General features: G+C 31.2%; 6 protein-coding genes across 7 annotated transcripts; 1 reads left to right on the plus strand and 5 right to left on the minus strand.

The window, feature by feature from the left end:
• Positions 1-5,729: 5,729 nt before the first annotated feature.
• LOC145015521 (uncharacterized) lies at positions 5,730-7,084 on the plus strand. 2 transcript variants are annotated; one of them, XM_078974003.1, is made up of 3 exons: positions 5,730-6,093; positions 6,500-6,652; positions 6,728-7,084. In XM_078974003.1, exons 1-3 carry the CDS (start codon positions 5,812-5,814, stop codon positions 6,866-6,868), a joined length of 576 nt encoding a protein of 191 aa, XP_078830129.1. In that variant the 5' UTR covers positions 5,730-5,811; the 3' UTR covers positions 6,869-7,084. The 2 variants fall into 2 exon arrangements, with proteins under 2 accessions (XP_078830129.1, XP_078830130.1); XM_078974004.1 differs by having other exon boundaries at positions 5,734-6,093; positions 6,734-7,084.
• Positions 7,020-10,317, minus strand: LOC145015520 (grpE protein homolog 2, mitochondrial-like). The gene is made up of 5 exons (XM_078974002.1): positions 10,045-10,317; positions 8,872-9,219; positions 7,512-7,682; positions 7,312-7,440; positions 7,020-7,247 (listed from the first exon to the last, which is right to left on the minus strand). The coding sequence occupies exons 1-5, from the start codon at positions 10,183-10,185 to the stop codon at positions 7,179-7,181; spliced, it is 858 nt and encodes a 285-aa protein (XP_078830128.1). The 5' UTR covers positions 10,186-10,317; the 3' UTR covers positions 7,020-7,178.
• A 535-nt stretch (positions 10,318-10,852) lies between these two features.
• Positions 10,853-11,923, minus strand: LOC145016801 (uncharacterized). The gene has a single exon (XM_078975004.1). It carries the CDS (start codon positions 11,921-11,923, stop codon positions 10,853-10,855), a length of 1,071 nt encoding a protein of 356 aa, XP_078831130.1.
• Positions 11,924-11,951: 28 nt separating this feature from the next.
• On the minus strand, positions 11,952-12,716 carry LOC145016803 (uncharacterized). Its single transcript, XM_078975005.1, has 2 exons — positions 12,608-12,716; positions 11,952-12,505 (listed from the first exon to the last, which is right to left on the minus strand). Exons 1-2 carry the CDS (start codon positions 12,714-12,716, stop codon positions 11,952-11,954), a joined length of 663 nt encoding a protein of 220 aa, XP_078831131.1.
• Positions 12,717-13,280: 564 nt separating this feature from the next.
• Positions 13,281-17,958, minus strand: LOC145016804 (uncharacterized). The gene is made up of 10 exons (XM_078975006.1): positions 17,822-17,958; positions 17,038-17,141; positions 16,814-16,878; positions 16,658-16,724; positions 16,079-16,318; positions 15,853-15,933; positions 15,485-15,682; positions 14,945-15,383; positions 13,908-14,848; positions 13,281-13,825 (listed from the first exon to the last, which is right to left on the minus strand). The coding sequence occupies exons 1-10, from the start codon at positions 17,956-17,958 to the stop codon at positions 13,281-13,283; spliced, it is 2,817 nt and encodes a 938-aa protein (XP_078831132.1).
• Positions 17,959-20,113: 2,155 nt separating this feature from the next.
• Positions 20,114-21,995, minus strand: LOC145016805 (uncharacterized). The gene is made up of 8 exons (XM_078975007.1): positions 21,982-21,995; positions 21,761-21,907; positions 21,378-21,513; positions 21,090-21,298; positions 20,888-21,008; positions 20,604-20,792; positions 20,445-20,513; positions 20,114-20,365 (listed from the first exon to the last, which is right to left on the minus strand). Exons 1-8 carry the CDS (start codon positions 21,993-21,995, stop codon positions 20,114-20,116), a joined length of 1,137 nt encoding a protein of 378 aa, XP_078831133.1.
• Positions 21,996-26,468: the final 4,473 nt, after the last annotated feature.

Here is a 26,468-nt window from a genome sequence, read left to right on the forward strand (position 1 = left end):
CTAGTGAACACACTTAGTTCAAAAATACCTAGTGAGCACACTCAGTTCAAAATACCTAGTGAACACACTCAGTTCAAAAATACCTAGTGAACACACTTAGTTCAAAAATATCTAGTGAACACACTTAGTTCAAAATACATAGTGAACACACTCAATTCAAAAATACCTAGTGAACACGCTTAGTTCAAAAATATCTAGTGAACACACTTAGTTCAAAATACATAGTGAACACACTCATTTCAAAAATACCTAGTGAACACACTCAGTTCAAAAATACCTAATGAGCCCCTAGTTCAAAAACACCTACATGTTACGAGCCTGCTAGCGTTCCACTGGACTGTCTAGTATAGTCTGTGGTCGTCATCTCTACTCCACTAGATGACTGGATCACTATCAACATTGATGTCTTTCATCGTGTTATCACACAACAACTATTTCATCTACCCATGTTTTACCCAACACATTTTGTAGATATAAAATAATATACAGATTAAATCATTTAAAACATGTATAAAAATCTTTCACCAAGCATAGACAGCAAGTATTCAGACAATATGCACACATAGCACGTAATTTATATTAAAATACTTCATATCTATATGTAAGATGAAAGAGACCATGCACTCACAGCACGTAATTTATATTAAATACTTTATATATATATATATATATATATATATATATATATATATATATATATATATATATATATATGTATGTGTGTGTGTGTGTAAGATGAAAAGGACCATGCACTCACTTGTTGAGGTGGTGATTCCGAACTCAGACAACGCTTCGTAACTCTTAAAACAATTTCCTTCGACAGAACAACGGGTTTTTCTCAAAACCGGGCTTCGCTGGAGCAGCGTTTCTGAGCCGAAAGCTTTTCTTCTCGAAGCCGTCGGGCACTCCGGAGATTCCTTCTCGTGCTAGGGAGGTTCCCTAGACTTGGGAGGGGTTTTGGGAGGCTAGAGAGAAGTTAGAGAGAAAAAGAAAGGTTATGGTGTGAAGAAAATATGAAGGATTCATCCTTTATTTATAGGAGTTTTATCGTAGAGTAGTCCCTAAGCTTCGTCCGTATCTTCCGCATACGAGCTCCGTTTTCTACGTTATTTATATCCACGTGTTGGTATTTACGAGTATTAAAACTTTCATTTAGACCTTGTCGGCTAATTCTCGTTCTATCTCAGATTTACAAAAACTGTATCGTCTTTATCACGCTCGAAGATTAGAGACTAAGCTTCGTCCATATCTTTCGCATACGAGCGCCGTTTTCGATGTTATTTATATCCACGTGTTGGTATTTATGAGTACTACAACTTTCATTTAGACACTGTTGGCTAATTCTCATTCTATCTTGGATTTACAAAACTGTATCGAATTCGTCGCGTTCGAAGAGTAGAGACTAAGCTTCGTCCGTATCTTTCGCCTACAAGCTCTGTTTCTGACGTTCTTTATATCCACGCGTAGATAAAAATATGATCTACAACTTTCATATTTATTCCGTCGGCTAATTCTCGACCGATCTTAAATTTAATAGTATGAGGAGATTATACTGTTAAATGACCGCGAAAAATTTGTAACTCTTCCATACAGACTCCGTTTCTGTCTGTCTTTTTATAGTTGAATTCCTATTAATGAGATATTCAACTCCCATTTAGGTCACATAGTCCAAAAACTGCTCGATCTAAAATCCGAGTATCAGGTCGTGCACTGCTATGCCAAATCTTAGAAAATTCATAAGTTCCTCATACGAAGTCAGATTTAGGCGTTCTTTTTATGCAGGCTCTCGGTTTAATGTATACTACAACTTTTGTTTAGATCAATAAGGCCAAAAATTCCTCTATCGTAAATTCACTATTTACGTCTCCCGATGTCGTGTCGGTTTTGCCGTAAAACTTCGACGGGTCATAACTTCTTCGTTATAACTCAGATTTCGGCTTTCTTTATATGTACGGAACCCTTGAGATATATTCTAAAACTTAGTTAAGATTATTTATTCTAAATATTCATTTGTCGAAAAGTTGTTTTCGACACTTATTTTCTCTAAATTGTCTAGCCCGGATCTGTGGGGGTTATAGTAAGCGTGCCTCGTACTTTATAAATTCATATCTTTTGCATACGAGATCCGTTTTCAACGTTCTTTATATCCAAGCGAAGGTGAGATTATGCTCTACAAATCTCGTTTAGACTCCGTCGGCAAATTTTGAGTTCATTTTCATTATATTATTTTTAGTAGGTCGGGACAGGAAAACTCCGTTAGAAATTCATAACTTCTTTATCCGATGTCCGTTTTCATCTATCTTTCTTCTGTTGCACTACTATCGACGAGATCTTCGATTCTTGTTTAGATTGTTTCGGCTAGAAACCACTCGATCTCATTTTCGAACATTAGGCTGCATACGCTAAGCTGAAACTTAGAAAAATCATAACTTCCTCATACGAAGTCAGATTTGGACGTTATTTTTATGCACGCTCTCGGTTTAACGTATTCTAGGACTTTCGTTTAGATTGCTAAGGCCAAATATCGCTCTATTGTAAATTCACTATTTACGTCGCGCTGTGTCATGCCGGTTCTGTTGCGAAATTTTGACAGGTCATAACTTCTTCGTTATAACTCATATTTCGGCATTCTTTATATATTCAGAACCCTTGTCACGACTACTACAACTTAGTTAAGATTACTCCTGCTTAATAATCTTCCATCAGAAAGTCATTTTTGAAGCTTATCGTCTCTAAATTAACTAGCCTGGATCTGCAGGCGTTACAGTATGTACCCAATACTACTTTTCACACCTACATATACCTTCCTCACGGTCAGACCTGATTCCTCCAATTCACCATACTATACTTAGAAACATAACTCATACAACATAGCACACACATATCCTAGACTCTTCTCGGATTTCTCAATCCTCACAGAACCAGAAACCTCAATCAACACCGTTGGTTGCCTTATGCATGCAAGTTATACACAAACAGGATCACATAGACTGTCAAATAAATTTTTTACCCTAAGTCCACAACCAAACAAGGAACGTGAAATGAGGCAGAATCCATCATGCTAGGGTTATACATTCCTACTCTTATATAACTTTGAAAACATACACTTAGCAAATAATAGAGTCAACATCGATTCCAAATAATACATGGCATCCAATTTTCCTAGGTTGTGTGAAATGATAAGTTGTGACCTGTTGTGTTGTCACTAAAGTATTATCGTATTGTTGTACTCACCTAAAATACTAATTTACTGTTGTGCATAGCATAAAAGAAAATATTAGGTTGTAAAAGGTTGTGTGAAATGATAAGTTGTCACCTGTTATACTTAGTTTCTTTGTATCATAGGAAGCAGTACAAAGATAATGATGTTCAGACATGATAAGAGATTCGAGGAATGATATGCCATAGTATAAAAGAAATTGTAAGGCCTATAATGACTATGTTTATGCTTATGTTTCTTGTATCAATTATGACATCCCAAGTTTTAATAATCAACGGAAAACATTTCTTCAGAAATACTTTTATGGGACAAACTCCACAATATAAAGAATACTATGTTTTAAAATAAGCATAAATAAAAAAGTCTTTTCTGACCGTGAAAATGGGAATGTCATATAAACAATCTCCATTTATAAAATCTAGAGTTTCAATTCCCAAAAAAATATTTCAATAAACCTAAATCCTTAATCAAAAACATAGATTTCAAAAAGGGTTTTACTTTATAAACTTCAAGTTCAAACCGCCTATGCAAATCGAAGGCGGAGCTAAGGTTTCAGAAAACGATGACGGTGGCGAAATGGGTGACACCGGTGAAGTCAAGTAACAACGGTGGTTGCTAGGGTTTTATGTATCTTCCATATCGATGTAGATTTGAAAATTGACAACGAACAAATATTGAAATATCAGAACAACGTCGTCGAAGAATGGAGCTCAACGTCATCGAAGACGAGGGCGACATTTCGACAAGGGTTTTCAGATCAAAGGCGTTCCGACAAAGAGGTCCATGTCGTCTTGTAGATCATCAAAAAGCTTGACTACGAAGGTGAATTCAAAGACGTAGTGGAGGTTTCCAGCGACAACGACAATGGTTTCCATAGTGGCGATTTCTAGCAGTGACGATGGTTTTTGACAATGGGAGTGGTTTCTGGCGAAATACTATATATATATATATATATATATATATATATATATATATATATATATATATATATATATATATAGTACTAGTCCAAATTTGTAAAAAAAAAAAAAAAAAATTTGGACCAACAGTGCTAGTCCAAAAAAAATTATATGCAAGTAGCAATTTTTGACAAATTACAATGACTATTTTTGCAATTTTGTCATTGTTTTTGAAAAAAAAAAAAAAAAAGATGGTAGAATGGGTTTTTTTTTTGATATTTTGGATATAAATAAAGACAATGATATAGATGGTTGATGCTATATTTACATTAAATAGTTTATTGTGAATTATTTGCTAGTATGGACAATGTATTAGTATGTGAAATATTTTTAATTTTTTATTAAACTTTAATGATTTTAATTTAGCTTAGTCGAGTTAGTCAAGTCGAGTCGAACTTGCCGGTATCGAATATTTAACGAGCTGAGTCTGAGATTCAAATTTAGGCTCAAGACGAGTTTGAGTCGAGCTTCTAACTCGAGTATTTTAATCGAGTCGAGCTTCAGGACAATAATCGATTCGACTCGGCTCGTTTACACCCATAGTTTATAAGACTTTGAATTCTACATTCATTTCCTTTTAGATCACTATACGTCACACCTTACCATATAAAGTCCCTTAATTGGTTTCTTGTTAACACTTTCAATTCGCATTGCTTACGAGCTGACTTGAATAACAAAGTCAATTAGATTTGAACCACAAATTAGAATGTTTACGAGTTAACTTGAATAGCAAACTCAATTATATTTAAAACACGAATTAGATATTTTGATAGTTCAAAATCAAAATCAAGGTTATATATAAATAATCTATTTACAGTAGCAATAAACAATTAAATCGTCGGTAATTAATTTAGTGATTATGTTATATATCAATAATATAGAATTGTTTGATGTCTTTTATTGAGTTTGACTAAGTATTATTTGATATCACAATCAGCAGTTTCTAATTCGGTCATAGCCTACAATAGGTCTTTTATTGGATCCGATTAAAAATTGAGTTTGACTCTATCAAACTTTAACTCAATTAGATTAAATCAATAACAGCTATAAAACAACCCATTAATCACATATTTTGCTACTCGGTTCAAAGTACACTAACGATGTTTTCACTTACTAGATTTCTTTTTTTGATTTTTAAAGACAATTTTTATACATACCCTTCAATGTTGTGTATCCCTGCATGCACCTATTCTGATATCACATTATATTTAATGAAAAGAGATATTTACAGCACAATTTTTTTTCAAATGCAGTGTTTAAAAGTCTAGCATCCAGACTACTTGCTATATAGGTTTTTGCTTACCGATGCTTTAAGTCCCTTTTCTGTATTTTCACCTAGTTTTTGTTAATGCCATACAATATTTGAATTTTCACACATGTGTATATAAATTTATAGAAAAATGGAAAAGAAGAAGTATATAATTAAAAGTGTTAAAAAGTAGGGGGTACAAACTGAAAAATTGACCCTTTAACCCACACGTGCCATCCACCCCCAGCTAAACCCCGAAAACCGACATACGGCGTCGTTTTCACCGTAGACATGGCTCCTTGGTCCTCATTGAAGATCGAATACTCAAAGTACTCGACAACAGTTGTACTCTCAGTACCCAGTCCAATCTCTGTCTCTGCTCTATGGAAGGAATCGGCTCGCGTACCGGTCGACCATCTTCCCGGTACGGCTCTGCGCCGGTGTTCACCGGACCGGTGAGAAGGTGGCAAAAGCAGTGGGTCCATGTCTCATCATCGTCTTCTTCCATCACTTACAACCACAGTAACAACAATTCTAGCAACAACAACAACAACGCCTCTACTGTACGAATTCGCCGTTGGACTCCTGTTTCCTCAGCTCCGTCCGGCGAGGAAACGGAGTCTGGAGCAGAAGAAAGACCGCGGCGGAAGCTGCGGTATGCTCCGGTAAGCTCAAGTTCCGCATATTAAGTTTGGGGTTTTTAACGTTCCGTTAGGTTTTATCGAACTGATTGGGATTTTACTTTTAGATAAGTCACTCTCAGATTTCTCTCTGTTTATTCGTTTTACTTCAAATTCATGAGTTACGTTTTGAAATTAAATTACTAAATGAGGAGAAACATTAACTTTGCCTCAGTTTTACCCTTTATCGATCCAAATCATCCAAATAAGTAATTACCATCAATTACTCTGTGTTCTTGCTATTTTCAGTGCCATAGATTCAAATTCAAACTACCTATTTGCTTCATCGTTATTAATTTTTACAAACATATTATCAGTATTTAGTATCAATCCAGAAAGGTGAACATTTGGTAAAATAAGTGTGTACTAAGTTCAATAATTACTTGTACAGATTGTAGTGTTGGAGAAGAAAAAGGAATCTGAAAGGACTGATAATGATGTTAAAGAAGAAAGCAAGACACATCAACCTATTGCTCAAGAAACATCAGAAACTGATAATGAAAACGAAAGGAACTTTGATGATGTCCTTTCAGCTAAATCTCAGGTAATGAAGCCAAACTATTTTACATTAGCTTTTACTTACTATTTTCAACAACAAACATTATCTCATTAACATCAGTCTCAGAATAATGAGCCATCAACCGAAGACTTGAACCACCAGCCAATGGAAATGGAAGAGCATGATGAAGATCATGATTTAGGTGGTGAGAACAAAGTGGCTGACTGGGTTAAGGCTGCTCAGAGGGGTTTTGCACGCTGAATAACTTAAGAACTCCATTAAGAACATGATTGTGAAGATGTGAAGATGATGAAAGTTATCATTAAGTGTGTGTGTACTTTAGGATTCATGTAAATTAATCTTTGTTGACTATGTTTGTAGATAATCCCTCTCTGTGTGTGACATCTTTAGGTTTAAATCAAATAACCCCCAAGGTGTGTTTGTTCTCAAATATAAGTTTCAACAACCTTTAATGCATATCCATATTTTATTACATCCGATACAAAAAATGAAGTAAATCAAAAGGTTCAAAAGATATAATTAATATCAAGGTCAAACATGGGTGTTATTTCTAGTCAACTTTTATGGTGACACCAACTTCAGCAGGTCGAATGATGCGCTCATGCAACGTGTATCCCGCCTACAAAAATCAAAACAATTTAGTTTAAACTTTATTGATAATAAAAATTAAAATCATCACATACTTTGAGGACAACTGCAACAGTATCAGGGGCCTTGGTAGGATCGGGTACTTGGAACACTGCATTATGTCTATTTGGATCAAACTCTTCGTTTGTTGGATCATATTTCTCCACTCCAAATTTCTTGAAAACCTAAAGAAAAAAACAAATGTCATCTCAATCAAATGTTGTTTGATGAAACTATGTTTGAAAGATTATGTTACCTCTGATAGCTGTTTTTCGGTCATTTCGACACCTTCTAGAAGTGTTTTAAGAAGTGGAACAGCTCCTCCAGCATTGTCTCCAGATGTATCAAGCTTTGCAAAACTCTCTTTTACAACTGATGATGCTCTATCTAGATTATCTGCAACATCTAGTAAACTTTTTGCAAAATTCTGCACCATAGAATATCAAACATAAATAGCAAGAAAAAAAGCTTGCAAAAATTAACCTAACCAAAAATTAAAACGGATTGGGTTAGAGTTGAATTATTATTTTTTTTACTATAACTCAACCCGTTTAAAATATGGACAAGTACTTGGTGGGTTAATAATAATATCATAAAAGACCTATATATTTTGGGTGTTTTCTAGATTGAACATCAACTTTATTTTTTTTCTAAAAATGACATTGCATTTTTCCATTTTGTTAATTTGTCCATTTTAGCAAGTTTAAGTGTAATATTTTGGTTTTAGACTTTATTTTACCGGAAAAGCCCTCAACTTTTTTTTTCAAAAAAACCCTCAGATTTTTTTATTTTTCCAAAAAAAAAAAAAACTCACATTTAACAATTTTTTCAGGGGTTAATCACTTAATCTAATAAAAGCCCTTATACTTTGTGTTTTTTCCGGATTAAACCCCAACTTTATTTTTTGCCTGAAAAAAACCTTATATATTTTCATTTTTTCCGAAAGAACCCTCAACTTTGTCTTTTTTTTCAAAAAAACCCTCAACCTTCTAACTACTTTGAAACAAACCCTCAACTTTTTTAGTTTTTCTCGAAAAAACCTCACATTTTACAATTTTTTTTGGAAAAAAAAATTACCAGAAGGGTAAGATTGGAAAAAATACAAGTTCCTTTTCAGGCAAAAAATAAATTTGAGTTTTAATCCGAAAAAAAAAAAAAAAAAAAAAAAAAAAAAAAAACACAAATATAAGTTCTTTTATGAGATTAACCCTTTTTCAGAGAAAAAAAGTTGAGGGTTTATTCGGAAAAAAAAAAAAAAAAAAAAAAAAAAAAAATCTAAAGGTTTTTTTCAGGAAAAAAAAAAGTTGAGGCCTTCTCCGGAAAAAAGCTGTCTAAAACTGGAAAATTACTGGTAAACCTACTAAAAGGACCGAATCGGAATAAATGTAAAAAATGCAAGGTCTTTTTTGGGGAAAAAACAAAGTTGAGGTTTTAATCCGGAAAAAACCAAAATATAGTCTAAACTTTGAAGTTATCATGTTATATGGACAACAAAATTGTAATTTTGTTTTTAAACTTTGAAATTTAATGGCTAATTGTTTAGTAATGGTTTTTAGGGTTTATCTATTTTTGTTTCCATTGCTATATTATGTGATAAGATTGCATTAAACCCTAACCTGAATTGCAAACTTTTTTGAGTTTTCAGCCTCTCTTTTTGTCCTTGCCATAACGTTTTCCATATCTGCATAGCTTCGAAGAAGTTTATCTTCCAAAACTTTAATCTCTTCTTGCTTTGTCTTCAAAAGTTCTTCCTTCTCAGTTACAAGTCCAATCATATCCTCCATTGTCAAATCATCAGAACCTTCTTTTTGACCCAAATTTTCATCATTTGTAGTTTCTTTTCCATTTTCAGAAGCTCCCTTTTCATTGGGTTGTGTAGATGCAGATGATGAGAACCCAAATCTTTGGAAGGTTGATGAACTAAGAACAGAATTATGTATTCGAGATATTTGACCTGTTATCACCTGCAACAATTAAACCAACAATCACAAAAGCTTTTTAAGATTTTGGAAGTTACACAAAAGGGTAGTCAAAAGTTTCAAAAGTTACCAAAACACAAAAATAGAAATACAACAAGTCAACAATATCAATACACCTTGGTGTAAAAAGGTCAAGTTGTTAATTAGAATATATAATGCTTTATGATTTTGTATATTATGCATCCATTGTTGTAATTATAAGTTTCAGCAGCCTCTGTCCTGTGAAGAGGCTGATGATAAAACATGCATTTTCATGCCCAAGTTCAAATATGAAACACACCAAGAACAAAACCATATAGGACACTAGAGACTAGAGAGTAACTTCATTCAAAAACATCATGAAAAACAGGGTTAAAGTTAAAGTCAGATAGGCTTAACTACTAAACTAGTACTTTTTGGATTGTTGAAAATTTTAAAATAAGAATTGTTTCAATTTATGAAATAGAAATCGATGTAATTTTAACAGACTGATAGAGAAGAAACGATAAACCCTAACACTACAACTCTAAAAGCTAAAGCTGGCTGACTAGACTGTATCGATCTCTATTCATCGCCATTTTATTAATTTGAACCTATGAGCAAATGCATATGTTTCTAAGCATAAACTTTGGCAAATACGTGCTAGGATTCAGAAACTACAATAAGCATATATCAAAATCCTTATCAAATGAAAATCAGCCCCTAAAAGTCCTCGCACACAACGCACAGCCCCTTAAACCCTGATAAAAACCCTAGCTGATGTAAAACGTAACAGTAAAAACAAATGAATACATATATACTTGGAAATGATTTCAAGTTGTAGATGATTACCTTGTTCTGTGAGCCGGGAAAATGGTTTCCGATTATTGGAATCGTGTAACGATTATCAGGTCGGCCGTGGAGGATCGAAGAAATTTGGTACCGAGTAACGACGGTTCTTGCAATCCGGGAGGTAATTCTACCGACCACCATATTTCAAATAGAGAACAAGGAGATATGGCTTTTGATTTGTGAGAAATTTTTGTCAAGAATGATAGGGGTTTTAGGGTTCTTGTGCTTGGGAAGAAAGAAAGGAGAAGGGGAAAAACAGAAAAGGCGGGCAAAGGTCTTTTTTTATACCAAATATTATCTACACAAAAGCTTTCCATTCTATAAAAAAAAAACTAGTTTAGATTAACAAAATTAAATAAAGGCAAATCACAAAAATACCTAACAAATAGAGGATAGGAGATATTAAAAAAAAAATCATAGGTTAGGTGGGATATTGAGCAAACTAATAATTAGGAACTAAATTGTTAATAAAAATGAAGAACCATTTGAATATTTGGATACTAGGTGTGAGATCCGTGTATTACACGGGTTTTTTTTTTTTTTAAAAATAATATATTTTGTTAAACATTACATGCTTTGTAGTATTAATTTAACATAAAGACAAAAATATCTAAACAATAAATTAACTATTTAGAAGTATAAATAAGTAAAATAAAAACGTACGTATTTATAAAATGATGATGACAATAATGTTATCAACATTAAACATTAATTAAATAAAAATTGCTAAATATAAAAAACAAAATGATGAATAAGTATGTAAGATAATAAAAACAAACATCGAAATATTGAGATTTATTTTTATGAATTACAAATTTCCAAAGACTTCTTTGAATACAACATTAGATGTCTTATTGGTAAGTTTACCATCTTTATCGAAAATTAATATTTTTAATCCATCTTTACTCTTCACTCTCGACAATGCAACATACAACTGGCCATGAGTAAATACTGGTTGTCTAAAAAACAACCCCACCTTCGATAGTGATTGTCCTTGACTTTTATTTATTGTCATCGCAAAACATACAGCCAATGGGAATTGTCGTCTTTGAAATATGAAAGGAATCCTTTTATCCGAAGGCGTCAAAGACATTCTTGGAATAAACGTACGGTTTCCGATATTACTTCCAGATATTATCTCAGCTTTTCTAACACGTTTGCCCAATGCAATAACCCGTAGCCTTGTTCCATTGCACAATCCGGATTTTTGATCAATATTTCTTAGTAACATAACTGGAACACCGACTTTTAATACCAACTTATGAATTGGCATACCTGAAGGTCTAAGACCATTTAGAATATCAGGGGAGTATAAAGTTTCATCGATGTTATCATGAACAAAATCTGCTTGTGATAGACTATCTGAACTTAAATACTCCTGTTGGGCTCCCGGAAATAATTTTAACAAACGTTCGTTAATCTCTTGAACGACTTCATTCTTCGGTGCAAGGATTGCTCTTTCTTGAAAATAAATCGGATTCTTGGCATTTTCAACGATAGAAGGATAGACAAATTCAATTAATAAACCAATAGGATCAGTAGAATCAACAATGAGAATATCATCAGGAATATCAATAGTTGTCTCTCTATCATTTAAACTACCAACCTTTCCTTCTATATCTAAAATCCATTTTGCAAAAGTTGTCGTTTCTTGAATATTGGATGCGAGAACACTTAACCTCATGTTTTTTGTCAATGTTAACACTTTGCAATTTGACCAAATGTAAGAGGAACATAATGAAGCATTAACAATCTCTTGCCTGCTTCCGTTAGGAATAACAGGTAGAATTTGTCTAAAATCTCCTCCAAAAACAATTGTTTTTCCTCCAAGCGGCAACTTTGAGTTGGTACGAAGATCACAAGTGAATATATCTTTCATAGAACGATCCAAGGCTTCAAATGCATGCTTATGAATCATAGGTGCCTCGTCCCATATAATCAATGATTTTTTTTAACAATTCGGCTACATCACTGTTTTTCCCAAAAGAACAAAAAGAATCCTCTGTAAGATTTAGAGGAATTATAAATCGTGAGTGTGTTGTTCTACCTCCTGTTAGTAACAACGAAGCAATACCACTTGAAGCAACATTTAGGACGATATCACCTTTAGATCTTATTGATGCAGATAAAGTCTTCCAAAGGAAAGTTTTACCAGTACCTCCATAGCCATAAACAAAAAACACTCCTCCTTTTTTCTGTTTAACAGCTGTCATGATTTCATCAAAAATTGAGCGTTGTTCAACTGTTAATGACTCAAGTAGCTGATGAGATTCTTTTTGTAGGATCGTTATATCAAAATCTAACTCCTCAGTAATTAAACGATTGTTTGTAGAAGATACCAAATCATGATCAGGGTAAGGCATCCCAACAAAATCTCTTAGGCTTGAACTATTTTGGAGTAGAATTTTTTCAATCTCATATAGCGTCAAGTTTTTAATCTGATCATCATTAAGTGATAAACCTGTACAATAGTAAAGTTAATTTAAAAATAATTGTATAATTATTCATATGAAAAATATATAAATAACGTGTCTAATGTAAATAATGGAAAAAATAATAATACTTGGAGTCTTTAATCTTATTCGTTGATTGTAGAGAATTCCATCAGATAAGTATTGCCAAGTATTTTCCCAGACATAATATGGTTTAGACAAACTATTAGACTTTAGCATAGTTGCAAATAGAAACCGTAAATAATAACCAGATCCTGAGTGACTTGCTTCCTCGATGGCATCAATATATTCTCTATCATCTTCTAAAAGTCCAAGCGCATAACATGCATCTCTAAAAGTAGGATAGACTTGTCCATTAACCTTGCGAATATCTTCAAATGATTTCGGCCCTTTGACTTTATTTAAAAGAATTCTCAAGAAATATGCTTCACCCAGATTAGGCGAGACTGTGTGAATTCTTCCAATAGAAAACCCTTGTTTTCTTGGCTCCTAACAACGATCTTCCTGTTTCCAAACAAATTTTGTAGGAAACTCAACATAAGAAAGTTTTCGTGCATCAGCATTATGTTCATTACAAATCATCCAAGATAAGAACATCGAAGAAGAAACAGATTGTTTGTTGAGGACATCTTCAATATCATCGTCTGCTCCATATACAATATTTTATTTTCCAGGAAGATGGAATGGAAGCCTTACAACAGAAGGATATCTGTAATGAACATCAAATGCAAATATACGCCATGAAGCTTCACATGCAGACAAATACCTACAATCATAGTAGTTTTATATTTCATCAACGGAAACATCATCATTATCATCTCCGTTGTTTTGAACAACTGCAACAGTAGCCCGATCAGGACCCTGATTAATATATTTAAACAAATATTTGATGGAAGCCGTTTGATTGCACCACTCAACATTGATGTGAGCCTGATATCTTTTCAAAAGGGCTTTGTGATATGGAACGACACTTCTGTTGTCTAACCTAACACCAGACTTTTCAACAAAAGATCCATCATTACGTCTCCTATATATAGGATAACCATCAGAATCGACTGAGGTATTTTCTAAGAATGACTTTGGGAATTTTTTTGAACACTTGTTGTCAATCATGCATGGGCATTTAGGATTATCAGAACCACATGGACCATGCATCATAAACTCACTGACAAGTGCATACAATTCTGGATCATTTTCTTTGTTTGGAATTTCAGCCGAAATAACTCGATCAATATGTTCAACAGTTGGGAGTTTGTAATCAGAATGCATGAATAAACATATATGTGCATGAGGCAGACCGCGCTTTTGAAACTCCACAGTATAAACAACTGTAAATTATTAAAATAAATATAATATTATAATATAATAAAAAAACATAATGATAAAAAGTATTGTTGTATTATAAGGTACCTGCTTGGACCCGACCCAATAACACTTTTTTCTTTAAGTCTTTAATCAAAGAATTCAACTTGATTTTGAATAATCTGGAAAGGATATCGGGCCTATCTTCAGGATTAAGTGTGGTGTCAGCAAGAAACCTTTTAATTTCAGGCCACTTTGGATTGCATGTTACGGTATTGAAAAAATCTAGGTATCCAAACCACTTACAAAGTGACATGGCATCTAAATAGTTTTGCATCATGTAGTGTGCACCACCCGTAAATGAAGAAGGCAAGATAACACGTTTTCCGATGTTGGAAATATCAGTACGACCATCACTTTGTATGTTTCGTAATGTTTCATACGATTCACATTGAAGAACTTTTTGCTGATTACGTATGTAATATAGTCTCTCAGTTTCAATCATCGTATAAGCATGAACCAAAAATTGTTGAAAAAACCTTCGTGAATTAAGAATTAATGAAAAAACATTAACTCTATCTTGAATTCTATAAGAAAAGAATTCTCTCATTGTATAGTTACGAAGTTTGCAATTCGTTGAATCATCAAAGTCTATGTGAGGGATGTCAACTCTATATCCATCATCCCCATATGGAAATAGTAGTGGGTAATGAAGAGCAAGGTACGAAGGATGTAATTCGTTTATACGTTGTAGACTTCCTGATTTAGTTGTTACGATGATATCTCTATTATCAATTGCATCACCAATATCACCAACAATTAAAGCAGCAACTTCAGAAGCAGAAGGTATGTTATATGTCCTTCCATCTTGTTGCCTTCTTCCTATAAGACGTAACTTTACATCTATATGAGGATTTTCATCAAAACAATCTCTGACCATTCTATAACACTTAACCAACTCATTCGTTGAATCCAACATGTCCTTCAAAAAGTGTATAATTTTGATATCAAAAGAATGAGAAGTTGATGTGCACCCTTCTTTTTGTGTACTGTTAAGAATAACGGTTATATGTAAAATTTAGCAAGTAAATAATTATATGGAATATATAAAATTAATGGTTTATAAAAAACGTATAAAGAAATACCTGAACGCTTGTTGTCGATTTGTAACTTCATTTTCAGTATCATATATGTATAATTGCGAAAACTTTGGTTTCGATCCATCTATAGGTAGAAGACTTCCAATGCAATGATAATTTTGACCACAAAGTCTAAAAACATATGGAACATTGCCTTTGTTAATTGAAGAATCAACTTTTCCACCCATTGAAGTAAAGGAAAACATCGAATTGAATCGACGGATGTTCTTCATGAAATTTTTTCCTTTTGGATCAACAACACAAAAGAGATTTTCATAATTTTTAGGCGGTTCTTTTAGTTGAGGAAGCTCGACCTTTCCATTGCCACAACAAAGGGAAAAAGAAGTTTTCTTTCCAGAAGCATTGCCTTTACGTGCTTCATCCCTCCATAACTGTGCATGACACATCGTACACACAAAAGTCTGATCACCATGGTCCAAGTAATCTGTTTAATAAAAATGTATGTTAAATTTTGAAATAAATCAATGTTGAGATGAGTAATAGTTTATAAAGAAAGGTGGATGATAAATTTAAATTAAAAGTTACCTTTTGTGGCACCTGAAGATAAAGTTAGTTTATGGATTTGTTGATCACGAAACTCTTCTTCTGATGTTAGGTCGAAAATGGGTATGCGAGCTGTATTTAGAAACTTCCTTTTTTTATTTATATTTTTGCACAATAAATTGTTGGAATAGTCTCGAGTGATTGAAGATGAAGTCATAGGTCTCATGTCACGACACAAGACTGAACATATTATAAAGTATGATATTGACTAAAAATAAAAGTATGATATTGAGTATTAAATTTATAAAGTAAATTGATAAAAATAAAAAAATAAAAATGCATACATATTATAATAATATGTATACCATATATAGTAAGAAACAATATGCTGGATAAAAGTGTAGTTATACCATTGGTAATGTTGGACAACGGAGTTCTTGTAGTAAAATTAGAAGCATCTTCAAAACGTTCTTGATGACGACCATTATTACCTATAATTGTAATATATTTTAATATAAATATGTATTAATTATGTAACAATAAAGAAACACATGTAAGAACATAATATTTATTAAAATATTTATAATAACTATAGATGGATAAAATAAAAGAAGTAAGATGATATATATGATATACCGATTGACATGGTGGATATGTGATTGGATTTTCTTTTATCCAAATAATTTTTCCTTTCTTTTCGTTTGTCTTTGGCGTTGTATGATAATGGACTATCGATATAAATATTGGATGTAGATTGAACACGTGTTTGTTGATATCCATATGAAGAAGTTGTGGTGACATTTTGATTGTTACCACCATGATATGCAAACTTGTTTGATGATGGTGTTTGAATGTTGGTAGTTATATTAGAAATGACTGTAAAAAAATAAAAAACATGTAAGTTATAGCACACATAACATTTATTTTAAGATAAGATACAATAAGAAAAATATAAAAAAATAAATGTAATGATATAATTACACCTACTATATAAGGGATTTATGAAATACCAATGTAAAAGAAAATTGAAATGAATGTTGACCGTGCTAGGTATTAGGTGTGAAATTATAACAATATCTTAATCAAATATAAATTGTAATATATAAAAGAGTGTAGGTAAAAGACAATAGGATTTTAGATTCTGGGGAATGTGTATAAAATAAAATATGTTTAAAATGCAATAAAAACCGGTGTCATAGGAATAAAAAGACATACCAGACGGCGTTGTGGACAAATGATTGGATCTTTTCTTATCCAAATATAATTTTCTAAGTTTTCTTCTCTTTGGCAGCAACAGATAATCTTAATATTAAAAGTTGAAGTAGATTGCAAATTCGTATGTTGATATGCATATGATATATTTGGATTGACATTTTCATTATCGATGCGAATATATGTAGAATTGGTTGAACCGGGTGAATGTTGTTGAGGAATACCTACAATGTATATATAATATTAAGAATGTATTATTACATGATGTGATAGTTATGTGATATAATACATCATAAGATATAAAATAATATTTGCATAACATAAGTGAAATATAAAACATGATTGAAAATAAAAGTAAATTGGGCTGTATATAAAAAAATTACCAATTGACGTGGTGGACATAAGATTGGATCTTCTTTTTTCCAAATATAATTTTCTATGTCTGCGTTTATCTTTATGCTCATTTGAATTCATATCGTCTGTGTAGCTTAAGAACAAAAAGCAAATTATGTAATAAAAAATTATATTGACCATAATATTCAACAAAAAGATAGAAATAGAAAGCTAGTTAGACAGAGTGATAATGAGAGTGAGAAAGATAGAAAAACTTTACTAATAATAATCAACAAAGCACAAATTAGGCAAGGGCAAAGAGGATAGAGGGATTGATGAGCACTCCGGTGGTAGCAATGTTGTTAACCGGTGACAATTTCAGTAATTTCACGACCCTGTTGGTGACAACGGCGATATTAGGATTCAAAGTCACATGTGTCTTAATTGAACGACGTATACTAATAAACGACTTATAAAATTTTAGTGATGTAATCGGGTTGTCAACAAATACTCGTAATTATCACCCAACTTTAATTGCGAAATAAACCAACCCAACATCATATACAAACTAAATCAATAAAATATTTATATTTTATTTCCGTGTATAAATTTTTTATTCAAAGTATTTTACACCAATAGATAATAGGCTTTTTGACCGATAGATTACAATTGCTTTATTTTATAAGGAAGACATTAAATGATTAAAGAATAACACCTGAAAATAAAAGACACGGGAGGAGACACGGTAGGAGGAAGCCGTCTCCGATACAATCAAATGGAAGAACTGGTCAGGTGTAGCAGATGTGTACTAAACTGCAGGATGATGTTGAGCACCGAGGTGGTGCCGACAAACTAATCGGAGCGGAGATGGGTTCAGCAACAACGTCGTTGACGAAAACAAAAGGTATTTTTTGTTTAATTAGGGTTTCATCTTTTTTCTTCGAGATTAGCTTCTCAATTTTTCTGATCATCGATTATTGTTAAGTTTAGGGCTTAATAGTTTATGAAGTATTGCGTAAATAGAAAGTAAAATACAACATTATTTTGGGTTTATTTTTAGAGATTTAGTTTCTAAAAATGACGAATTGGTTTTGATTTTTTCAGTTAATTTCTGAGATTGCGATGCATAGTTGTATAATTGGCTTCTTATTAATGATAATGATAAATGGAGGGTCCATAAAGTTAGCAAGAAATGTGGGATGGTGCTAATTCGTCGGTATGGATAAATTTATTTGGGTTAAAGGGCTTTGTTCTAGGGTTTGTGAGTAATAATGTCGATTTAGGTATGTGTATAATAATTTTACTGATAAGTTATAGACAATGGTAACCAAGTTTGTCGATTTAGGTATGTATTTATGCCATGTGGCATAAATGTCCACATACTATTACTGCCATGTGTATTTGGAGTACCTTGCTACAAGGGCATAAATGTCCACACAGATAAAGCAGCATCAACTGCACCCCTTCCTTGCTACAACTTTGGAGTACGCTGCTACAACTTTGGGGTCCCGCAAACAGCTGGCGATTGCAGAATTTGATAAGTCATTGTTGATAATTCCAAAGGTTATTATTAGTATTATTAAAATTTGATAAATATATAATTTAATTTTCGTATGAATGGGGATAATTTTATTTTTTGATAATGCTCAGGATCTTGCTGTGAATGCTGTAAAGGATGCGACTGATTTGGTGGCTAAGTAGCATGCATATCACCACAGTGCACAAACTAAGAAAATTCATCAATTCTATTATGTAGAATATGAAAATACTTTGTAAAGAAAAATTCTATTATGTACAGTATGAACATACTTTGTAAATTTAATTAATATGGTGTAATGGAATTCTTATTTTGTAAAATAAAGTTGTAATTTAGTTGGGTATTGTTTTGTATTTAAACCGGATGAAGATGCAAAGTGAAAATGAAGAATATATCATATATTCTCAAAAACATATTGGCACATGTTTGTAGTTTTCTTTTTTTATGTTGGAAAAAAAAGGGCCGAATAAAGCCTTGAACTAACACACAATTTACGTACAAATTTTTAATATTAAGAATTTCGCAGTTTATATATGCAATATTATATGAGTTATTTTGTAGATTATTAGGTCAAAATTATGTGAGATATTTTTTATAATTTGACGGCAGAGAAAAAACCAAAACCAAAAGGTATTTATACATGGAAATTCAACAGTCATTTGACCATTTGCATACCATAAATATAATAAAATACCCTTGTGAAGATTTGCCAAAGACAAGAATGACATTTCTGTTAATAAAGCTAATAAAAGGGTAATTACGTAAAATTGTATAGGATGACACTGTGAGTTTTTAAAATTAGTAAATTTATAGCTTACATATAATATGACATAATTAGGAAATAAGATGCTATATTATACATATAAATTTAATAAAATGGTAGATATTTAAATATGAGTTTTGATTCTGAAAGCATCAAAATACTGTGTAGGCTGCTATTAAACAAAAGTAGGTTGCTATAAACGCAATTTTGTTATAATAAAAGGGTAATTAGGTAAATTTCAATTTCCATTAATCTAGGTACATTTCCCTTTCACATACAAAATCATATGAAGGTCTTAAATGGACATTTATGCCCTTGATTCCATTTTTCACAGATTTTATACAAATTTATTTACAAAAAGGTCTTAAATGGAAAGAAAACATGAAGTCAATACCCTTGTAGATATTTTCATTGCCAAAATGAGAACACCTCAACACACAAAAGGATTCAAATAGTAGAGTTATATAATCAGGGACAAATGCAGCAAAAAGATAAAAAATATATATAAAAACTTTGCATTGATTCAACAATAAACTGCTTTGCAAAATAAGGTAATCATTAAACCAAAATGGATCAAAACCATATATTGTTATGAACAAACACAAAGAAAACAATACTGCTGTTTAGTAGAAGGTACCACAAGGAAACATCCAAAACCCAATTCCGTTATTCAATTAAAAAAGTAAAAGATAACACAAATGAGTATTCATAGTTTACCAAACACAAAATTTAGAAATCCAAAATAATATCCAAGTAAAAGTAGGAAATATAAAAAAAATATCTTAGAAGAAAGCAATGATTAGCAAAGAACGATTGTTGTTTAGGATCATTTTTCCACCTTAGGAATCAACAATTTGGTTGTTATTCCAGCTTTGTCATTGTCAACACGGGGTGCATTAGGTTTTGTTGAAGATTCATAAACGTCATCATCAAGATCATAAATATCTACGAGTTTACGTTTGACACTTGTAGGTGGAGAATTGAGGTTGTTGGCGGCGGTTACTGATGATGGACTTGTACTATTACCAGATGGAATATTTGACACATGAGTATTATCATCAGTGTGGGAATTAACATCCTAAAATTAAAAAGAGAAAATATGATATTTTATTAATGAAAATGATGATATATATAAAAAACATAAAAGTGTAGTTTACCTTACAACCCATTGTGTCTTGAGATACAAATTCTGAGCCAATTACATTAACAGAATCATTATCCATATCCTATAATATTATGGGTAAGTAAAGTTTGTTACATTAAGGATTCTATGAAATATTATGTAGTAAAGTAGTAAAATTATGGTGTCTTTTTACATGTTCAATGATATTCTTGTTCTCAATGTTTTCCAAAGCAACAATAATGTCGAAATTATCTGTTATCTTGGAAATATTGTAAGAACGACCAAATTTTGAGAAATTCAAAGTCTTGACAACGATCTTAAAAGCCAATTTTTTATTGAGCATGGTGTTCAACTCATTTGGAAAGTCACTTGGGTTGTCGAACTAAAAAAATTAGTAGTCAATAATATGAATTAGAATAAATGTTTAAAAAACAACATTAATTTAGCAATATGGTATTGATTATAAAATACATATACCCTTTCATATTTTGATATTAATTCAGCAGCAGATATTTTCAGAAGGTTTCTTACTTCACGATCAAACATTGTAAGACTCACCACTCCAACTAAACCTTGAACTCGAACTTTGATCATGTAACTTAAAAAGAACATATATAAACTTAAAAATAAATTTAAAATTATTCAATAATAATATATTAAGTTTTTATTTGTTACATACCTTGGTTCAGTAATAACATCTTTGCCTTTGCAATCTTTTTTTGGACAAAACATCATCTTTTTCTCTTCAAACCGGTCCAAGTCATTGACCGTCTCATTTGGAACATCCATTAAAATAACCTTTGACTTGCATTTTGTACACGCATTATAATACCAAGTCCGCATATCTTCAAACACTTTTATTGTTCCAAGAATTACAGCACAACTTCCCTATGATAGTAGGTGTATATGGGGTTGATTATTATTATAGTATTGGATTAATTAAATTAATAGGGGATGAATTATGTACCTCATTCAATTCGTGAATAGCGGATATTTTGTAAAAGGAGTTATTTTGAAGAAAATCATCATGTAGTGAATACATGATTGATGATCTCGATGCATGTGAGACCGAAGAACACGAAGAGGTTTTTCTTGCTTGTAAACTATTATTTTAGAATTTTAATAAATATTATATATCATAAATAAGAGTTAATAAAATATTGAATTGAAATGAGAAATCATTTGGAAAATTCATGAAACCTTTTTTTGAAAGCTGATGTCATCCTCAATAAAAAGCTTTGTAGCTAAGTAGGTGTTGTTGACATATGGACGCTCTGAAATGGGTATTTTAATTATTGTATGAATGTTAACAATTTCATAAAACCAAGATTTTGATAATATAAATATTACAAATTAGTATCATGGTAATACGTACATCGGATATTCTTGAACTTAGCAAGTTGAATAATCATTACAAAATGACCATGATGCTTTGAAACATATGCAACAATTTCATCTACATAACGTCCCCATAGAGTAACAAAAACTTCATGTCCTCTGTAAAAAGAAATAAAATTAAAAAACAAAGCATCATTAGAATATTAAAAATATGTATAAAGAATGAAGCTCACTCTAAATCCTCCATTTTTAGTGTGATTTTCTGCTCCTGTTTGTCTTTTGGAGGTTCCAATGGAAAACATTGGAAAACGTTTCCTATAATATCTATATTATATAAAACAAAAAGTGTAAGGATGGATCTGTTATTGTGTAAAAATTAAATTTATATAAGTTAATCCATTAACAAAGGGATTTTAGGAATACACTAACCAAATGACAAAGACAAGAAGGACAGTTCTGTTAATAAAGCTAATAAAAGGGTAATTACGTAAAATTGTATAGGATGACACTGTGAGTTTTTAAAATTAGTAAATTTATAGCTTACATATAATATGACATAATTAGGAAATAAGATGCTATATTATACATATAAATTTAATAAAATGGTAGATATGTAAATATCAGTTTTGATTCTGAAAGCATCAAAATAATGTCTAGGCTGCTATTAAACGAAAGTAGGTTGCTATAAACGCAACTTAGTTGTAATAAAAGGGTAATTAGGCAAATTTTAGTTTCCATTAATCAAGGTAGATTTCCCTTTCACATACAAAAACATATGAGGCAACATGAAACACAAAAAAAGTACAAATGCTGTAAAATAGTCGTACAATTCAAGTTATTACGTAACGATCCTAAAACAAAATCAAAAAATTATACAATGAGCTAATATAGACTAATATCAAATTAATATTAATGGTCCCAAAGTTAAATAAGGTGATAATTTTGAAAGTGAATTGCAAAAATATTAGAAAAAAAAAAAGCAATGTTCATCAAAAGTAGCTTTGTATACACTAAACTGATGTATTGAAATTATTTGAATCAAGAGGCTGTTTTTCTACAGCTGTAGTAACCTCTACACATTCCAAGTACATTCTTGCATTTTGAATGTCGGGTAACAAAGAAAAAAAAAACTTTTCCAATTACAGATGAGCACAACAACTAAATATTTAACCAATGAAGAAAAAAAAAAGAACAATGGTGAAACATAAATAGGACCAAATTTCAGAATTATAATGTCAGTGACCATATTTGTTTAAGACATTTATCAAACATTGTATATGCATTCCAAGTTCCAGCATACAAAACGATTTAAATAGTAGAGTTATATCATCAGGGACAAATACAGGAAGAAGATAAAAAAAAAATACATAAACTTTGCATTGATTCAACAATAAATTGCTTTGCAAAATAAGGTAATCATTAAACCAAAATGATTTCCCAATCTTGTGAAGATGTTTCTGTAGTTGTTCTTCATAATGAAACACTAAATGTTTGAAGAAAAACCATATGAATTCGAATTCAGCAAGTAAAACTAACATAAAAAAAAAAATCTTTGAGACATTTAATCGAACAGCTTATATGCAGTTAAACATGAGTAAATATTTAGTACATAAATCTCTACAATTCGATATTATCATGGAAATGAGAAGTTTAAAACATGAAATCTTCAAATATTCAAATAAAAAAGAATCAAATCATTTAACAGAGAACACTAATTGTACCGATAATTACATATGCTAACCTGATGAAGATATTATCGATAATGGACTATGATGATGAACGCGGTGATGCTGTAAATCTTCAATTTCTCAATAAAAGTCGACATATGAATGAGATTGTAGCTGTATATATTTTTCAAAATTGAATTTGGAAAGGATATGAAAATTAATAATAGAATGAATTGAAATTTGATAAGTTTTTGCAATTAAAAATCAAATTGGGTGGTGATTTCCGAGAATTGTGTATGTAATTTAGGAAGAGATATTTGGATTTAATGTGTTTTTTGACAAAACCGTGAGGGATATTCATGTTTCCTTTTTATTTGTATATAAGAAGAGTCAGAGATGATATACGTTTTTTTAGTAGTATTAATTAATTTATGATATTTTTTAATTTCATAGAATACCAAAAAATCCACAATTTGCCAAGTGGAAATAAATTAAATTGAAAAAATTAAGAAAATGCCATGTGTCATATTGAATGAGAAGGTGACACATGGCAAAAAAACCTTTATTTATTAAGGGAGATTTCTATGTTCTTCTAAAAATGAATTACTTATACACAATGTGCATAGGAGTTGCCATCGACGATAAACCAACATACCATTCCCTTATCATATGATTTGCACATGATAGAGTTCCAAATTAAGGTCCTGGTTTTTAATGAGGGGGAATGATGTCTAACAGACTTTCGGAATGTAGCCTTCATATCTAATATGACCTATTACATGCACATTATCGTTAGTCATGTCTTTCCATATTCGTATCATGGCTATTGTCGTTGGAATTTGTTTATGACCTTAGAATCTAAGGGTAAAAGAATTGCGCGGTAGAAGTTTTGTTTTCGCACACATGTTATGTGTATGCAATGTCTGATATCGAAGAAAATTTAGCTAAGCTTCAACATGTAATTCTGACACAATGTGATAGGCGAGACAATATTGGTCATGATAAATAGGCAAGAGTGTTTTTATGTAACATTTCTTTTAATATAATGACACTTAATATTCTTAGTGTCTTTTGGGTTTTAATTCAAAAACATAATATTTGGCAACAGAAGACTTGATCATTTTTTAATAGCATAAACAAGTTAAACCCACCAAGGATTATCTCGTAGAGCTTGGAAAAAAAACAAACACAACCAAAGAAAAAGAATAAGAAGAAATAACAACCTTTGTAGTTATTTGGATTTTTTGAGAGGCTTGGAAGTTGATGAAAAAATGATGAGATTAAGAAACACCAACAAGAAACCAATTTGATGTAGATGCTAGTCTAAAACTCTTAGCTCTTAAGCTTGAAGCAAATACCCAAGTATTTGATCCAAGAGAACATAATCAAATGTTCTTCTTTAAGTGATGAATAAAAGTGAGCGAGCAAGCATGCACAAATGCATCTTACGTTTTTGTTTAGCAAAATGAAAGAGTTCCAAACCCTTTTTTAAAGCTACTTCTTTACCCATAAGGTCTTTTGTCTTTTAAACAACTCATACCACTTTACAGTATTTTAATCCCATCTTTCAAGACATGTTCCCAAGATTAAAATAAGCTATAAGCCATTTTTTTTTTGCATAAAATAATCAAAAGCACATAACTAGTCTAACTAGTTAGACGGTTTATAAAAGAAAGTCAAAGTTTATAAATTTTATAAACTAGTTTATAAAATATAAACTTTAACTTTTTGGTAAAAGACAAAAAGATTTATCTAGTCCAAAACGTTGTGCATGACTTATTAATTCATATCATATGAATTATATAATGTTACCTGCTAATGAAAATTATTATTTTCTAGAAATAAATAATTTCCAATTTAATTATAAGAGTTTATTGAATATTTATTAAAATCAAATTCTAATAAATAATCAATTGTATCAAGTTGTTGTTAATGTGACTCATTAGTATCATATGTTAATTAACAATATCATTTTAATATGATTCTTGTGCATACAAGATCTTTCAGTACCATGTACATGATATTTATAGATGAACATGATCTACTAATAACGACACTCATTGAGGTTATCCATGGCTATGTACATGGTATTCTCAATGCGGTAATGGAGGAGTTATATATATATATATATATACATATATATATATATATATATATATATATATATATATACTTTTTAGCATTACATGAAAAACAAATGTTGATATTTTTGTAGGGGGTTTCATGATGAACGCATCCATTATATACAGATGGTGTTTAGAAAGAGGATGTGCCAGTGTGTCTCTTAGCATGTACACCTCTTCTCCAACTTCAACTTTGAAGTAAAAGATGGCACGAATAATGGTTTTGTCAATATACAAGACCATTCTTGTATAAGTGGTAAATAGAGAAAGTTATGATATATATATATATATATATATATATATATATATATATATATATATATATATATATATATATATATATATATATATATATATATATATATATATATATATATAGTTACGCTATAATGATAGTGTGATCATTAGGCTTGACGGACCGTGACCATTTAGTTCATATTTATTTCACGATTGTAGTGTATTGAGTTGCATATTTAACAAAAATGATGCATCCTCTATTGACTCCATATGAATAGGAAAAAAAACCTAATGAAATGATGGTCGTGCTACCCTCTCTAATGGACCAATGTTTGTTCACCCGTTCAGTTAATGTCTATGTAATCGAATATTTTAATTTGGATTTAACCTTTTTCAAGAATATTGTTCTCTCCCTTTTATACAATTGAATTTAATGTTTTATGTTATTAAATATTATGTTTATGGTATTGTACTTTAAAGATCACACTAATCAATTTTATAATATATAAACAATACAAATAAATATGGAAACCATTGCAAAGATAACTAACGAAATTGTATAGTCCAAATATGTCATATGTACATTTCGAACCGGGGAATTGTAAATTTCATACTGGAGTGATTGTACATAAAGTGTTATGGAATATTGTAATAAAATTGTCTGGATTGTAACCATAACATTATGAATTCACA

This window comes from Lactuca saligna, chromosome 9, assembly GCF_052625555.1.
Source record: "Lactuca saligna cultivar CGN05327 chromosome 9, ASM5262555v1, whole genome shotgun sequence".
Taxonomy (NCBI): domain Eukaryota; kingdom Viridiplantae; phylum Streptophyta; class Magnoliopsida; order Asterales; family Asteraceae; genus Lactuca; species Lactuca saligna.

Bases quoted from the DNA above. Each gene is read 5' to 3' on its own strand.
- LOC145016804 (XM_078975006.1), bottom strand. From the start codon at position 17,958: ATGATCAGAAAAATTGAGAAGCTAATCTCGAAGAAAAAAGATGAAACC. The intron at 16,725-16,813 runs GTCAATCCAAAT...TTGCTGCCAAAG, and splicing joins TTCGCATCGATAATGAAAAT to AGAAGAAAACTTAGAAAATT. The intron at 15,934-16,078 runs GTATATCATATA...TTACAATTATAG, and splicing joins CATATCCACCATGTCAATCG to GTAATAATGGTCGTCATCAA.
- LOC145016805 (XM_078975007.1), bottom strand. The intron at 21,514-21,760 runs GTAATATTTATA...CTAAAATAATAG, and splicing joins TATTACCATGATACTAATTT to TTTACAAGCAAGAAAAACCT. The intron at 21,009-21,089 runs GTATGTAACAAA...GTTCTTTTTAAG, and splicing joins GATGTTATTACTGAACCAAG to TTACATGATCAAAGTTCGAG.
- LOC145015520 (XM_078974002.1), bottom strand. From the start codon at position 10,185: ATGGTGGTCGGTAGAATTACCTCCCGGATTGCAAGAACCGTCGTTACT. The intron at 9,220-10,044 runs GTAATCATCTAC...TAATTGTTGCAG, and splicing joins TTCCCGGCTCACAGAACAAG to GTGATAACAGGTCAAATATC. The intron at 7,248-7,311 runs GTATGTGATGAT...TGATTTTTGTAG, and splicing joins CTGTTGCAGTTGTCCTCAAA to GCGGGATACACGTTGCATGA.
- LOC145016801 (XM_078975004.1), bottom strand. From the start codon at position 11,923: ATGAAAGATATATTCACTTGTGATCTTCGTACCAACTCAAAGTTGCCG.
- LOC145015521 (XM_078974003.1), top strand. From the start codon at position 5,812: ATGGAAGGAATCGGCTCGCGTACCGGTCGACCATCTTCCCGGTACGGC. The intron at 6,094-6,499 runs GTAAGCTCAAGT...TTACTTGTACAG, and splicing joins GGAAGCTGCGGTATGCTCCG to ATTGTAGTGTTGGAGAAGAA. The intron at 6,653-6,727 runs GTAATGAAGCCA...CATTAACATCAG, and splicing joins TCCTTTCAGCTAAATCTCAG to TCTCAGAATAATGAGCCATC.
- LOC145016803 (XM_078975005.1), bottom strand. From the start codon at position 12,716: ATGCTAAAGTCTAATAGTTTGTCTAAACCATATTATGTCTGGGAAAAT. The intron at 12,506-12,607 runs GTATTATTATTT...ACTATTGTACAG, and splicing joins AATAAGATTAAAGACTCCAA to GTTTATCACTTAATGATGAT.